Here is a 17,074-nt window from a genome sequence, read left to right as displayed (position 1 = left end):
ATATATAACTAAAGTATTGTTGTATATAAAGTAAATAAGGTTTTTAAAATGTTTAAGAAGCTTCATTTAAAATTAAATTAAAATGCACAGCCCCCTGGACCGGTGGCCAGGACCCGGGCAGTGTGAGTGCCACTGAAAATCAGTTCGCGTGCCGCCTTCGGCACCCGTGCCGTAGGTTGCCTTCTCCTGATATAAACTGTTAAAAAATGTTTGTGGAACATTAGTGCTAATAAAAAGGAGGAAATAAAGTACAGCTAGCAAGGGACAAGCGCTATGCTAACTTCATACAACTATGCTCCCCCAGGCTGCCCCCAAAACATGTTTCATGCTATTCCAAAGGACATCATGCTAATAGTTCTGAAGTGAGCCAAAGTGTGTAATGATTTTTTTACTGTGAACAAATATCCATTAAAGAATAGGTCTGGGATTTTCAAAGGTGCTTAGAGGCCTAATAAGAATGGGATTTGGGTTCCTACCTTCCCAGGGCTCCTTTGAAAATCCCAGTCTAAGGTGACAATATGAAACTACTTTTCTTCTAAGTCAAATGTTCTCTGGAAGGGATAGAGTCCTAACCTACTGCATTGCCTGGTCCCTGCAGGGGGAAATCAAGCCTTAAAGTCACTAAAATAAGAGACTGGAGAAGGGATGAATGGGAGCTCAGTGAAAATTGTTCTTCCTGACCACTCACCACATGCTGCCTATGTGAGATAGTTTTACTAAGAGCTCAGTCTGTCACATGTGTCTAAACTAAACCATATAAAAGTCATTTCTCTTTTAGGGCAGAAAGCATTTGCACTGGTGATTCAAGAGGGACCACAAAGGGGTTGACACAAAGGTCTCTAGAAGTGATTTATTCATATAGCAGTTCCCACACTTGGAGAGGAGAATGCAGGAGCAATTAGCATTGACTTAGGGCTGATCTACACTGAAATCCTGCATCAGCCTAACTACGTTTCTCAGGGGTGTGGGGAATCCCTCCCATTGCTACAGTGTATGTCTACATGGAAGTGCTGCTGCAGTTGTGTCATTGTAGAGTTTCAAGGGCAGACAAGCCCTTAGGCTTCTTGACAATGTTGGGCCAACAACTCTCCTGTGTTGTGCTGCTGCAAAATTGGGACAGTGAATAGAGAAGGTGTAGGACGCTTCTTTCCCCGAAGGGGCATAGCCTGCTACTCACATCATGCAGATCCAGCCCACCAGCTGGCTGTCACCGGCCGTTAGCAGACCATGCTAGCTGCAGCATGCACATCTTCTTTTCAGCACAGCAGTTTAAGTGTCCACCACTGCACATCCCCGGCTAAGCCAGTCCCATGGAACCAGGTTCATACTGTCAAGATTTCTGGACCGGAGGAAATATCTACCCGTGTCCTTGCTCTGAGCCACTCGACCTGCCAGGATGGGATTTGGGCCTTTGTATTAAAAATATTTACATGCCTAGCTCAAAGTGTCTAAGGAGGCTTGTTTACTTAAAATCTATGAGTTAGGAGCAAAGACCAAACTTACCTGGCTGATCATAGGAAGCCCAAGCTAGATTTTCTCCACATTTTCCATTTGAAGACTCAGGGCTGTGTTGGAGGACCTTGGTGCTAGCCAGTGTTTCTGCATACCTAGCAAAGGAATCAAACACCAGTGACGGAGCAGTACCAGCTAATATCGCATGCAGATAGCAGTCACACTGACCTGAGCATTTATAATCCTGTTACTGAATTTCCAGGTGCCTAAAATAGTGGGTGCTGTGAGATCAATACAGATCTCAGCAGCATGAGGAGAGGAATCCAGAGGCCTTCTGCCTTCTTATTGCCTCTAGGGCCTCCCCACTTCTATACAGCATGACTCTCTGCCACAGAGAGTCTGGAGGCAATAAGGTATCAAGCCTCATGTCACCGAGATCTGTGTAGATCCTGGAGAATCCAGGAGCTGCAGCTTTTGCCACTTCTGTGTACGGAGAAGAAAAAGAATCTGCAGAAACTTCTGTAAGTGCCAATTCCTATTGTTTTTAGTCGTCTCCATGGGAAAAATCTGCATAGGGACAATATGGATTATAAATTAGAATATATTTTGTGGGGGGGAGTTTCTCAAGTCCCAGCCAAGAGCTATATAGAGAACAAATTAATCGTGGCATGAGAGGTAAATAGCCGTGGATTAGAGATTGTTTAAGAGACAAAAGACAGTGAGCAGGAAATAAATAGTCAATTCTCAGTGTGGACAGAGATTATTTAAAAGAATTTAAGCCCAGAGGGACCATTAGATCATCTAGTCCAGGGGCTTCTAAACCACAGTATATGAACATGATATGGGAGCCTGTTGGAAGGGTTACACCCAGAACTCTAAAAAACCCTTTCGGTTTCAAAGGAACTGCCATTTCCTGCACCAGGGAGGCCAAAAAATGTCCTAGAAGCAACATGTATCAGAGGGGTAACCATGTTAGTCTGTGTCCACAAAAACAACGAGGAGTCTGGTGGCACCTTAAGACTAACAGATTTATTTGGGCATAAGCTTTTGTGGGTAAAAAACCCACTTCTTTTTCTACCCACTTCTTTAGATGATTTTGTGGGTAGAAAAACCACTTCTTCAGATGCATCTGAAGAAGTGGGTTTTTATTCACAAAAGCTAATGCCCAAATAAATGTGTTAGTCTTTAAGGTGCCACCGGACTTCAAGAAGCAACATGGCGCTTTCAGCCACAAAGGTGAGCAACTTGCCCACTGCGCGGGCACAGTAGTTTTATTCAGGGGGGTGTTGAGCGCTGTGGCTGTCCACAGAGGCACTCTACTCTCACCAGGCACCCAGCTGGCTGCCTTTCTGCTATATTATTATTGGCGTCACTGTAGCGCCTAGGAGTCCCGGCCACGGACAAGGCCTCAGTTGCGCTAGGCACTGCACACAGAACAGAAGTCCAGCATAGTCTTCTACTTGTACAGGGCTACACTGCTCAAGTTATTGTAGCAAACTTGCGAAGTTCCCTGTCATGCCACAGGAGCTCCTCTCATCCGAAAAGACACACGCAGGCAGCGTTGGTTCAGGGCGGCTGCAAAGCTCACAGTCACAGGGAGCCATGGGATTGAAGCCCATCAGGAGACTAAACTGTTGTGTGCCGCATGCAGAGAAGAGGAGAGAACAAGGTGCCACCAATGCCCAAGTTTTCTGTGAAGTCTTCTGCACAGTGTGAGGCATCAGCTAATGACAGGGAATTGTTTGATGGAGGGTGTACAGCGAAGTTGCCCAAGGCTCTACTAGGACCAATATTTAATATATTAATGATTGGAATAGGGGCTTACACCTGTAATGACACAATAGTTATTAGGTGCTTGTAGTGCCTGTTTACACTGGTATCTGAGTACCTTCCAAAGTTAAAATAAATACACCAAGGTGACTAACATCAATCAAGCAAAGGTTTCTCTCCAGACCGCACCATACAGGGAAAAGTTAAGTGGTAAATTAGTCAAGAACAGAGAAGATTGTGAGGAATTCCAGAGAGACTTAACAATACTAGGCAATTGGGCAGCACAATGGCAGATGACATTCAACAGAGACAAATGCAAGGTAATACACATTTGAAAGAATAATTTGAACTATTCATAAACATTGCTGTGGTCTACATTAACTGTAATCATGCAGGAGAAGACCTGGAGTGGCTGTGGACAAGTCAGTGTAAGGCAATCAGTTAAAATACCAAAAATTTAGGATGCATAAAGAATGGGTTAGAAAACAGTAAGAATATTACTGTTTGTATACAATCAATGTGTGGCACCTGGAGTACTGGGCTAAGTTCTGGTCATTGCATCTCAAAAAGAATATGCTAGAAGTAGGAGGAGTCCAAAAGTGGCCAATGAAAAGGATTGTAGAAATGGGGCAGCTCCTGTAGGAAAGACTGAAAAGAGAAGGACTATTCATTTTAGAGAGAAGACAAATACAAGGGAAACTGAGAGATACATACAATAATTAATCGTGTAGACAAAGGCAATTGGAAGATTCTCAAATAAAACAAGGGGACATCAGATATAATTATAACACAACAAATTTTGAAGTATTTCTTAAATCAGGGCCTAATTAACCTAGAGTACTCACTATCGCAGGATTTATTGTGGTCAAAATTTAGTAATACTCAAAAATGATTTATTGATATAAATAATAAGACTTTTTTACTACACAGTTACATTAGAAGGATAAAAGCATATAAGGTTGCATGCTTTAAGGCACAAACCAACCACTATCTATCTGTCAGGAGTAGGAAGAAACTTATTGCAAGGGTAGGTTATTTCATATATTGTCCATTCTCAGATTTTGTATACCTTCCTTTGTAGCATCTAGTATACCTACTTTCAGGGACCCTAGAAGAATGAGTGTACTGATGCAGTATGGTCGTTCCTATGTTTCTAAAAGATAATTTCTTCCATCCTCCTTCCCTCAGAGCACAAAATAGTAGTCTCACAAAAATTTATATTAATCAACTCTCTGGTGTTATTATATTAGTCAAAGCTCTGTGAAGTTATTGTATCTCTCCACTATTCCATCTCCAGAATAGGGTACTTTTGCAGAAGACAAGAGTAGGATTCTGGGATGCATAGACAGGGGAATCTCAAATAGGAGCAGAGGTTATTTTATCCCCGTATTTGGCACTGGTGCAACCACTGGTGGAATTCTGTGTCCCATTCTGGTGCCCACAATTTGCAAAGGATGTTGATAAAGAGAGGGTTCAGAGAAGAACCACAAGAATGATTAAAGCATTAGAAAACATGCCTTACAGTGATAAGACTCAAGAAGCAAAATCCATTTATCTTAAGAGAAGATTAAGGGGTCACTTGATTGCCATGTATAAGTACCTATGTGGGAAATCAATATTTAATGATGTACTCTTCAATTTAACAGAGAAAGATGAAACATACTCCAATGGCTGGAAGTTGAAGTTAGACCAATTCAGACTGGAAATAAGGTGTTAATTTTTAATTGTGAGAGTAATTAACCATTGGAACAATCTTACCAAAGGTTGTCGTGGATTCTCCATTACTGGCATTTTTTAAATCAAGAATGGAATTTTTTCTAAAAGATCTGCTTTAGGAATTATTTGGAGGAAGTTCTATGGCCTGTGCTATACAGGAAGTCAGACTAGACTATCAGAATGGTCCCTTCTGGCCTTAGAAGCTAGGAGTATGAATACCACCACCACCAAGAGAGATTAACTGGTACAGAAGGATCATTTATGGAAGCATCATACATTGGAGGCAACATCTCAACAAAGGACAATACAGATCAAAGTGCACATATTTCTGGGATATGCATAGGCAGATCCCGGTGCTGGGTAAAAGAACAGAATGTGCTATGTTTGATTCATATATGTGATAAAAGTCTCATTACATGAAAGGAAGGGTTGAACTCACTGTTGTGCTCCACGGTTTAACTTCTTGCAAAGCTTCAGTGGTGGAACGCCATGCTTCTTCCTGTAGTCATTGTGGGCTTTTAAGACCTCTTCAGCAAATTGTTTGGAAGCTGAAACAATGCAAAATATTGGAGAGGTCTATCAAATACAGCCTTCATTAAAATCAGGAAAAGAAAACTTGAAATATATTGGGAAGCTGGTACAGCACTCTAAATGAATCTAAAGAATACTATGTGCACTGTTCAGTGAAATAACAACAGAGCTGTACCACCCTAATTATCTGCAAGCAGAATGAAATGAAGCCAGAAGTATAGCAAGCGCTTTATATCTCAGAATTCTGAAAGTGTTATATATATTTAAATACCTACCTGTGACCTCAAGAGGGTGTTATGTGGGTTCATTGATTAATGCCTGCAGAACACAGACCTTATTATCGTCAACAATAAGGCTCTTTTACATAGGGTGACCAGACAGCAAGTGTGAAAAATTGGGACGAGGTGGGGGGTAATAGGAGCCTATACAAGACAAAGCCCCAAATATCAGGACTGTCCCTATAAAATCGGGACATCTGGTCACCCTACTTTTACACCTCGGTAGCACTATAAAGAGGTCTTAAGATAAGCATATTTTAAGGCCTTTTTATACTGTTACATCAATGTGAAGGGGCCTGAGTATAAATGAGAATCAGGCCCTTTGAGATACTTTGTTGGAAGTACGCTAATAAAGTAGCATTATATTATGATGATGATGAATAAAAATAAAGTTTTTTTTATATAAAGCTTTTCTACATATGTCAAAACCCCCAGTACAGATAGTCAAAAGACTACATGAATGTACTTCACAGTTAAGATATATGCAAATATTATGAAGCATACATTGCATAAGGTCACTCCCCCACCCCCACCACTTCCCATTATCCAGTACTAGGAAAAAAAATGTATGAGAAATTGAAAATAAAACTCGGGGGTTAAAGACTGAAACAATCACCACAAATATTGAGAGGCAAGACAGGAATGGATTGTTTTGTTTCTTGTAAAAATGTGATTTTTTTCAAAAAATTTAAGATGTTTATTTTTATACCCTGGTAATCTTCAACTTTAAGACAGCACACAGGATAAATAAGCAGTGATACATGGTGTCACTGGAATAGTGAAGCAGGAGTAACTCGCTTTGCTGACAGAAGTCAGAAGTTTGCAGAGACTGCAGTTTCCAAGATGCAATGAGCCAAAAAGCCATTAGGAGAGGTTTCAAAAAACAAGGGAAATTTTGAGACATCATAGATACACAACGGCTTTGCTGAATTTTTTCAAACTTCACAGAGAAACTATACTTTAGGATAAGCTGTGGCATGTGAAGTTTCAGTTTCTTTTGGTGACAGTTTGGGTTTCAAAAAGAAAAAAATATACACAAACCTTAAAAGAGAAGCTAGTTACAACTTTAACTACTGCTGCTCCACAAGAGGACAAGTCCCATTAGAATGTTAATTCCATCTCCCCAGTGATGCAGGACTGTTCACTATTATCCATTGAATTATGTTTTATGAAGTCTATTTTTAAATATCCTAAACAACAGGTCTTCCAATACTCTCCCTGGAAGATCATTTCCAGCTTAATTCACCTCCTGGTTGGAAAGTTTTTCCTGTTATTAACCTTGTTTTCCTAAATTTCTTCTCAACACACTGCCTGCAGAGGTTGGGGAACTGCGTGGGCTGCTCTGAGCTCTGGAGGCCCCACTGCCTGTGGGGGCTCAGAGCTCCAGGGTCCCCCCCCACACCTGCGGCAGCCAGGAGCTTTGAAGGACCCCTAGTGGCTTGGAGCTCCTGGGACTCCTGCCCCCCCACGGCAGCTAGGAGCTGTGGGGGAGCCCCTGCTGCCCACAGCGGATTGAAGCTCTGGGGGCCCCACTGCCTGTGCTGGCTGGGAGTGAAGGGATGGGGGGGACCGCCACCCAAAGTAGCTCCTATGGCCACGGAGGGTGGCAGGAGGATCCGCAGCTCCTGGGTGACAGGGCTGAATTCATGGAGGTCAGATTCCGTGACTTCCACGAACTCTGTGAGAAAATTGTAGCCTTAGTTATGTATGGTAAAATGACAGGTGTACATTCGTCAGAAGACAGGTATGAATGAGTGTTGAGTGGTGGAACAGTATGATTTGCACCAGTTTGACGTTAAATAAACATTAAACTAATCCCTGCAGTAAAGATTAACAACTTCCACTAAAGTCACTGTGACTTGTGTTCACTTATGCCAGGTTTGAATTTGGCAATGGGAGTTTTCTGGGTGATGTAACTTTATTAAAAGAAACCAGTCTAGCATCCTCCCCTACATCTTCCTGTAAGGTGTTTTTCCTTCCATACCTCACCTTTCCCCGCACTTGTATTCTGTAGTTACTTTCCATCTCTTTAAATGCCAAATTGGTGCAGCTTATACTACTTTGCCTCTTAAACTCACATGCACCCATTTTCTGAACAATTTACATCACCATTTTTGGTTATCATGGAATTTGGCTTAGAGATGGCTTTAGGGGTTGCATCTGCATATTCCATGCTGCACTTGCTGGAATCCATATTACTGTGTGCAACAACTAATCAAATTCCACGATGACTGACTAATGTCATTTACAGTGGATTATCACTTCTATCCTGCATCAAACAGTGGAAAATCTTGGACTGCAAGGGAGAGAGCTTTTATTGAAATAGTGACAGATGCTTTTGAAGCATGGACTATTCAATGACTATTGTATTAATGTTATAAATTTTATATAGAATATCAGGGCCTTCAGAAGGTCATCTAGTCTAACCTGCTGCTTAAAGCAGGATCCGAATCCCCAGACAGATTTTTGCCCCATATCCCTAAATGGCCTCCTTAGGGATTGAACTCATAACCCTTAGTTGAGGGAATTAAGGCTCAAACCACTGAGCTATCCCACCCCTTGATCATAGCTTTAGGGGCTTTCAAGTGAGCATCCCTGGCTCAATGGGTAAGTTAAAAGATGTTTCCTGCAGTAAATCAATGGATGGCAGTTAATGAAAATCCCCAGTGCTGAAACAATGCAGAAAACTTTTTGAAGTTACGGCTCCTTGCAGAAATAGCATATACTGGTTTGACCTAGTTCAAGAAGCTTCTGAATACAGAGGATCTGAAATTGTACACAGTGACAGCCCTGACCTGGGAGAGGGTCATTGACACTTGATCGAAGAGCTGACATGAGTCTGTGCCCATAGACAGGCCCTGTGAGAGGACCAGAAGTGCTTTAAAGCCTGCCAGGATTTCCATATGAAAGATGGATGACCACCTGGAAAACCAGGCATGCATAACCTGTTTATTGTTTTTAAGATGTGTTTGAGCTGAAATGTTTTTGTTCTAAAAAAATAGTACGCTACTTTATGAGAGCTGGTTGGTCACTGAATAACCTTGTTATTGCCTCTGAAGTGAGAGGTGCTGAGGTGATCACAGAATGACAGGTATGCAGCCATGTCTGGAGGGAGAGGATTGGGGGATCTTACCTTGAGACCTAGAGGCCTAAGACCTAATGAGCTACACTCATGGGGAGCATGGAGGTTTAGATGTACAGTTAACTTGGGAACTGTGACACAAATATCTCCAATAACTGCAAGAGCAAAAGAGAAAAATACTAGCCAAAGAGTCCAGAGATTTACAGGATCACATAAATAGTTACTCAAGACATTAGCAGAAACATAGCACCAAAAATTGTTTTTGCATTCACATTTTGGCTTACAAAAGCAAATAAGTAACAGGCAAAATTGACAATACCCACAATTTCCTCAAGACTTAGCAAACAGGACTTAATTTTTGCCTAGAGTTTCTCTGTCTCTTTCTCTGCCCTTTTCCCACCCCCACAAAAAACGCTACTATTGAACAATTATATAAATGAATAATTATCCACCATGATCTTAAGACCGTGTATATTTTTGCCTTTATTTTTTTCCAGGATCTGTGTGCGCTCTGATATGCATGTAGAGACTCCACACTGCCAAAAATCTTTTAGTTTGTTTTGGAAGGAATTCTATTTTTTCCATTTCAGTGACATGCCATTAACTGAGAAGTCAGACACTGCAAGTGAGAGTTAGTGGGAATTTCCAGGCTTGTTCCCAGCTGGGAGTAGCTTTTTGCCTCCCTGTTCTGTGGAACTGGGTTGCTTAGGCCCATAAAGTTACTCCCTATTCCCAGTAAATTAAGATTCTGCTTTATGTCACAAAGTTTTAAACCCTCTAATTAAAAAAAATTATCCTATCAAATGTTTCTGTAAGTATCTAATCCTTTTTTGAACCCTGAGGTCTTGGCCTCAGCAATATCTTATAGCAATGAGTTCCATAGGTTAATTATGTGTAGCGTGAAACAGTATTTCCTCTTGTCAGAATTAAGTTCTGCTGTCTTTCAATTTCCTGGACTGTCTCCTCATTCTCATATTATGAGAAAAGGTAACTAGGAGCAATTTACTTTCTCTGCACAATTTACTATTTTGAATACTTCTATTTTGTCCCCTCTGTTTGCCTTCTCTCTAAACAGTGCCAATCTAGTCAGTATCTCCTCATATGAAAGTTTCTTCATTTTCACCTCTGAACCCCCTCTATTTCTGCTCTATTCTTCTTGAGATATGGTAACCACAACTGACTATAGCAGTCCAGGCTCTTGACTACCCCAGCTCTGGCTGCTTTGTGCCACGTCAGCAGTCATAAAGCAGTCCTAATCCTCAGGTGGTGCAGAACTGTTATACTTAGGTTGTAAGTTCCTCGGGGGCAGGGACTGTCTTTGTTCTTCTGTGTTTGTACAGCAACTAGCACAATGGGGTCCTGGTCCATCATGGGGTCTCCAAGGCACCATGATAATAGAAATAATAAATAATACTGGGCGATGTCAGGGTGGAGAAAGGGCAGTGAGGGAGCATCCCAGGGGGAGAGTGCATGGTGCGCCACCTGAATCCTGTCCAACACAGTGGCCCCTGTGGGAACCACTGCAGTGAGTATAATTCAGAAGCAGCCCCTAGGTTTTGCTAAATTATGCCAGAGGCTCTCATTGGTCTCTGGCTGACCCAGGATCAGAGGATTAGAAAGGTGCTTCAGAGCCTTAGCAGAAGCCATGCTGGTTTGTACATATCATATTGTGTTCACCTATGACAGGTAATTTATAATTTAGCTTTATTGTGAAAATGACCTTTTATTAGTAAAGCTATGACTGAAATAAAAATAGGAATATCATAATACATAGTACAGATATAATTAAATGTAGTGGGACAAATGTCCTACTCTGAAGCAAGACCAGCTACAGTAATCTTTATTTAATCATTTTATTCCCCTACAATAACAGCCCTTCTGTGGGGAAATACCTGAGATTTCTGATTTGGGTGAGAAGTTAAAAGCCCATAGCTATACCTATCCTTTGCCTCACTTTGTTGCACATGCCCAAGGTCACGAAGGCCTCAGGATGGTCTTTATAGACTCACAGACTCTAAAGCCAGAAAGGAACATTGTGATCATCTAGTCTGACCTCCTGCATGTTGCAGGCCACAGAACCTCACCCACCCACTCCTGAAATAGGCCCATAACCTCTGGATGAGTTACTAGTTCTCAAATTGTGATGTAAAGACTTCAAATCAGGGCCAGCTCCAGGCACCAGCGTAAGAAGCAGGTGCATGGGGAGGCCCGCTGAAAGGGGTGGCACTCTGTCCCGTATGGGGTGGCACGTCTGGGTCTTCAGCGGCGGGCTCCTCATTCCCTCTCTTCCTCTTTGAGCTGCTGCCAAAGAGGAAGAGAGGGAGGACCCGCCGCCGAACTGCCACCGACAAAGCAGCGTGATTGAGCTGCCGCCGAAGTGCCGCCACTCGTCTTTTTTTTTTTTTTTTTTTTTTTTTTTTTTGCTGCTTGGGGCGGCAGAAAAGCTGGAGCTGGCCCGGATTCAAGTTACACAGAATTCACCATTTACACTAGTTTAAACCTGCAAGTGACCAGTGCCCCATGCTGCAGAGCAGAGGAAGGCGATAAGCTCCCAGAGTCTCTGCCAATCTGATCTGGGGAGAAATTCCTTCCTGATCCCAGATATGACAGTCAGTTAGACCCTGAGCATTTGGGCGAAACCATGAGGCAGATATCTGGGAAAGAATTATCTGTAGTAACTCAGAGGCCTTCCCACATCTCTGGCCATTGGGGATTTTTGCTACTTCAGTGCTGAAACCTTTTGGAATGCTAGCAAGGAGTTAAAAATTCATATTTCTTACTCCATTTTAATATCATAGAATCCCTCCTTCCCTTCATTTCATAACTTTGAATTTTCCCACTGTTAAGGCTCTCCTCTTTCAAATAAAAATAGTTGCAATATTTATGGGAAACACAGAAGAAATAAAAGGTTATCTACACACAGGGTGAAGGATGCTGTATTAGGAGAGCAAAGAGGCAACTCCATTTTTCCAGAAAATGGGAGGAGAATCCTTGTAACTTCCTGCACAGGGCAAGAGTTAAGAAAAAATACCTGCAAGAGCTGTATCTCAAGTTCACAGAGAAAGTATTGCCAAAAGGCACTAGAGGTTTGGGGTTATAGTTATACATGAACTGGAAGGGACGCAGTTTCCAGGGACACTGTCTTTTTTTGTCGTTGTGCTGGACTTTCTTGTGTATGTGTTACACCTGCTCAAAATAGCATTCATTTCACTCTAGGAGATCCCTTTTGATGAAGATTTTCTTTGATCTATGTTTGCATTTTTTCTCCCATCTTGCCTTTTCTTACACTTTTCTCACCATGGAGCTATATTTTCAATGAGGCTCATGTCTCTCAAGCTCTTATTAAAGTTAATTGACGTTAAGACAGAATACCTTCTCATCACACTATTTCTCTCTACATTACACTGGCTATGCAATAGGTTTGTATATGTGCCACATCATGTAACAAGGTGAGTAGTCATGCTACTAGATAACTGTGTTTTGGCAGGCTTCCCCCACTTGAGGTATTTGGTATGCATATGCAGACTAATCACCTCCTTGAAGAGTTATAGCTGGTATACAGTGTTTCTTAGATTTTTATGCACAGCATTTAAAACATTTGAAAATATATTAACTGAAAATTCCATTTTTGTCTAAATAACAGCATTTATATATTTTCTCAGTTAAGGCTTTTTACAAACTAAATCACTGCCCACACTTGGCATGCAACAGGTGAAAAAATACACTTGTTAACTTGGATGTTGGAAAGAACAGCCCCTCCCAGGATCATCCACTTCTATAGAGAGATTTGGGGAGTTCAGAAACACTTGCTGGAAGGAATCAAGAAGCTTTGTTTGTTACTCCTTAAGTGGATTTAGAACCTTCTGACAAACAAACAAAGCAGAAGCCAGGCTAATAAGCATAGATTCCCCAGACCTTCAACAGTTGTTACACCAAGTTTCCCACTCTCATGGCATAAGCAGACGTGATTTCCTTTGTGTATCAGTGAAGAAGCTAGCTACTGAACCGCTAACCACCCTCCTTCATAGATAACTTGCCATACTTATGGTTAGGCCTGATTACCTGCTGTATTTGTAGAAGCCAGTGCTTGCCATGCCATTACTATGCTGCCAAAAGCCCTTGTTTTGCAATCATTAATCAGTAAACAGGCCACATGCAGAGACATTCTGCTTTTAGAAAGCTGGGGTGGGAATAAGGCCTCTCTGAACTTCTTAGCCAATCTAAGATTGTGGAAAACGTGGTCAGGCCATTAACTCAAAAGAGGAAGCTGCTGATTTAGAAGAATCACAAGAATTCCTTGTGAGTTATCATGCCAAAAATTCCTCAAGGCCTAACCACACAGTAAAAACGTTCCTTGAAAATTCCTCACTAGCTAGCACTGGATGACATCCATTTGTTACAGCTGAGACAGCCAGTGAATCTCCTATATAGGCAGAATGAAGCAATCACATTTTTTTCCTCTTTTGATTTCACCTTCTTGTAGGCTCACTGATCCAATTCTGTTTTCTGGTGCTGGAGACTTCCCTATTTCCGAGGGCAGTAGTAGGAAACATTTTCATATTTTTTTATAATATTTGTGAATGCAATTGCACCTTAATGTGAATTTAAAAACACAATTTTTGTATGAACAAATTGCAAATTGCATATTGCTTCATTAGCAAATTTCAGTTGTAAGCTAGATTTCTCTTAAATAGCTGTGCACCCCTAATATGATAAATATTAAATATTTGTATACACATTCATACCTATGGAATGAATATAAATGACACATCTGAATTTGTATTATTCAAAAGTAGTAAATTGCATCAGACATTTACTGTATTCTGTGCTTACATTGTTTACTAGACCACTACATAATCTTGCTACCTAAACCTTATTTTGAATACAGATTTCAATAATTTGTACTGGTTGTGTATGTTTAGAAGGAATATAAGCAGCGGGGAAAGTGAGCCGGTCGGGCCGGTACAGCGTACCGGTAAGAAGCCAGTACCGGCCCGTACGTAGCCTGGGGGTGGGGTGGGGAAGGGTCAGCAATGATAAAGTGCTGCTGCAGCAAAGGACCGTCCTTAAAGGGCTGTCATGGCAGCGCATTAACATTGCTACCCCTTCCCCGTTGGCGGCCCTGCTGGTTCAGACCCTACCAGCAGGGCCTCCGATGGGGGAGGCAAAAGGGACAGGCAGAGACATTAAAGTGCTGCCGTGGCAGAGCTTTATGGAGGATCCTTTGCTGTGGCAGCGCTTTAACATCGTTGCCCCTGTCCCCCACTCCGGCTGCCAATGGGCGGGGGCAAAGGGAGCAGCTGCCCTGGGGCCAGCGATTTAAAAGGGCCCGTGGCTCCAGCTGCTGCTGCTGCTACCATGGGCCCTTTAAATTGCCACTGGAGCCCCAGGTGACGCAGGCCATGCCACGTGGAAGGCCTGGCTGGGGGAACGCTCACCCCAGCCCCGCCCCTTCCACCCAAGTCCCTGCCCCTTCCCAGGGCCAGAGCCAGTCCTGTACCAGTAAGTCTTCGGAGTTACTTTCACCCCTGAATATAAGGAAGCAATTTATAAAATCATGCCATGAATAGATAAACAACATGACTTGTGGCATGACCTTGAACATATCGTATGTGCAGTCATGCTGCATGGAGGACACCATTTCATACTGCAAGTCTGTTGGGGGTATGGACACATTTGAGGGATGGAGGGAATTGTCCCCTGGGCTGGATCTGACCTGTGGGCCACCATAGTCTTACTGCTTGTTCATGGAGATTTATTGCTCCTTGTTTCCAGTTTCTATATCACTTTGAAGCAAGCTTAAAATATATTAAACAGTTTCCTAACTTTTCTTTACCACATAGACAATTGTAGTTGCCGCAGGGAGAGAAAAGTCCATACAACATGCTATGAAGATGTGGCCCAATTTATTTCATTACAGTATTTGTATGACAGTAGGATCTAGAGGCTCCAGCCAGGATTGGGGCCCCATCTGGGCTAACCACTGTACAAACACATTTAGAAGCAGTCCATATCCTAAAGAGATTTTTCAAATTATAAAATGGTTTGTGAACCCCTCCATCACAGTAACATCTGCGTAAGACTCCAGATGGCACAGGTTATCTGCCAAGTTACCTTATACCATAATTTATTTGCACAGTACACATGACTGTGTGAACCGGTCACACTGAAACCTGAGACCACATGGAAAATCACATGGTTTCTATGGAAATCTAAAACTCGTTCTGGTTCCTTGTCAGTGAACCTTAGAGATTTGTGTTGGCCTCAGGCAGGCCTAAAACCTCTTCCTCCAAATGACTCAGCCTGCTCCTTCCTTAATTTGATCTTCTGAGGATTTGGGGGAGAACAGCAGCCTTTGGCCCCCTCCCTCACCTCCATATTTCTTTAGGGGAGCAGCTATATGACATCTGGCCCTTCCCTTGGGGAGGAGAGTGGGGAAAGGAAACTCAAAGGTGGAGGGTGCACCAGTGTGCCATCCTCTAAATTCATGGGATGAATCTTCAAAAGGAGTTGGAATTTCTACCTTGCCCACTCACATCCCTGGATTTCTGCTGCCCTATGAAACCAGAACTATGAAATACTCCTTCAGTTCCACTGCTAGCACTTATGTGACTTACCTCACTCTGGGGTCAGATAACACAGAACACTCCGGAGACACAATAGAGCCCTGAAGGCTTGGTCATAAGGGCCTGTCAGCAGTTTTTGCACCAAATGCTATCTCTACTGCTATGATGACCTTCCTGAAGGTGGGAACACTCTTAGGTCTGCATGGCACACGTACAAAATAGCACACTCTCCCCCACCCAAATTTCTGATTTTCCAGTGTGCATGAAGCAGTGGTTATGTCCAAGCCAAAACCACACAAGCAAAGGCAGAAACTACCACAGTATTAATAAATAATAATAAAATAATAATAATAATGCCTCATGTTCATATAGCATTTTTCATTACTAGATCTCGAAACAATTTACAAAGAGATAAATATCATTACCTACATTGTACAGATGGGCAACTAAAGCACAGTGTTGAAGTGACCTGCATAAGGTCACTCAGCAAACCAGAAATAGAACCCAGGTCTCAATCCTAGTCAAGTGCTCTGTTCACTTGGAAATGCTGCCAGAAGACTCATTTCTTTGGTGAATAACTTTCACCTAATTTTAGTAAAGGAAAATCTTTGTGATGCCTTATTAACTTGCTGAAAAAACCCAACAGTTCCCCTTTGGATTAAGAGAAAGCAACAAAGAGAGCATGTTTTGCAGTTCTACTTTATGAAGAACCTTGAGATAGAACTGCAGACAAGTACAGTCTGTCTTGCTCTTTTAAATTGTTTGGATATGTTTGCTCGGAGCATTTATCAGTTTTGAGCATGGGTGGCCCGCACTTAACCTTCAGTAACCAGGAAGAATTAGAGATATGCCACAAACTACTGCAATGCTGGAGAGTCTCATGTTTAAAGGGCAAGTGCTGTGCAAAATTAGAGCCAAATTCTGCACTCTCTTACATACCATGCAGCTCCTTGGACTTCAGCAGGGTTACATGGAGTGCAAGACAGATTTTGGCTTAAAGCGTTGTTTGCCGGTTAGGAATACTTGCATTCTGATTTTTTTTTTAAGTATAGCATCTCTAATCATTTGTTTGATTTAGGGTTTTTCCACACAAGGAACAGACTAAAAGCACATGTGTGTGTTTTTAACTACGTTAACTAGCTTGATTTAAAAAAGCACTTTTTTTAGTCTATTCCTTGTCTAGAAAGACCCTTAGACAATAAGAGGAGACAACCTTTCTAAGATCTGCGATTGCCCTAATGTTCCTAAGCATCAGGAGGGGAGGGATAGTTCAGTGGTTTGTGTGTTGGCCTACTAAACCTCAAGTTGTGAGCTCAGCCCTTGAGGGGGTCAGATAGGGATCTGGGGCAAAAATCTGTTTGGGGATTGGTCCTGCTTTGTGCAGGGGGTTAGATTAGATAACCTCCTGAGATAACTCTAAACATCTTGTTGCTAACAACAAAGACTAATTCATCATCTCCTGTCTATCCCCTCTGGTCCTGTAAAACAAACGAACACAGAAAACGAATTAACATGTTGGCAGCCTGTGTGCATAAAGTTTCACAGAAAATTAATAGAGGGGGTCTCTAGTGAACTTGTGTTACTTTCCTTAAAAGCTAGAACAAGGCAGTTGCAACAAGTGTCAAAAGACATTTCGTATAACAGCTTCACAGAACAGTGACATGAATTTTAGCTCACTT

At 42.1% G+C, this 17,074-nt stretch overlaps 1 protein-coding gene across 1 annotated transcript in view; it reads right to left on the bottom strand.

Annotated features, from left to right (window-relative positions):
* GLIPR2 (GLI pathogenesis related 2) overlaps positions 1–17,074 on the bottom strand; it is a 53,054-nt gene that overhangs the window by 17,548 nt on the left and 18,432 nt on the right. The window contains exons 2-3 of the mRNA XM_030551569.1: positions 5,378–5,486; positions 1,504–1,607 (exon numbers count right to left, since the gene is read on the bottom strand). Coding sequence (XP_030407429.1) covers positions 1,504–1,607; positions 5,378–5,486 — 213 coding nt within the window. The remainder of the gene's footprint in view (positions 1–1,503; positions 1,608–5,377; positions 5,487–17,074) is intronic.

The sequence above is a fragment of the Gopherus evgoodei genome, chromosome 2 (genome assembly GCF_007399415.2).
Source record: "Gopherus evgoodei ecotype Sinaloan lineage chromosome 2, rGopEvg1_v1.p, whole genome shotgun sequence".
Classification (NCBI taxonomy): Eukaryota; Metazoa; Chordata; order Testudines; family Testudinidae; genus Gopherus; species Gopherus evgoodei.
Note: the sequence above shows the minus strand (reverse complement) of the source record. Positions and strands in the feature narration are given on the sequence as shown.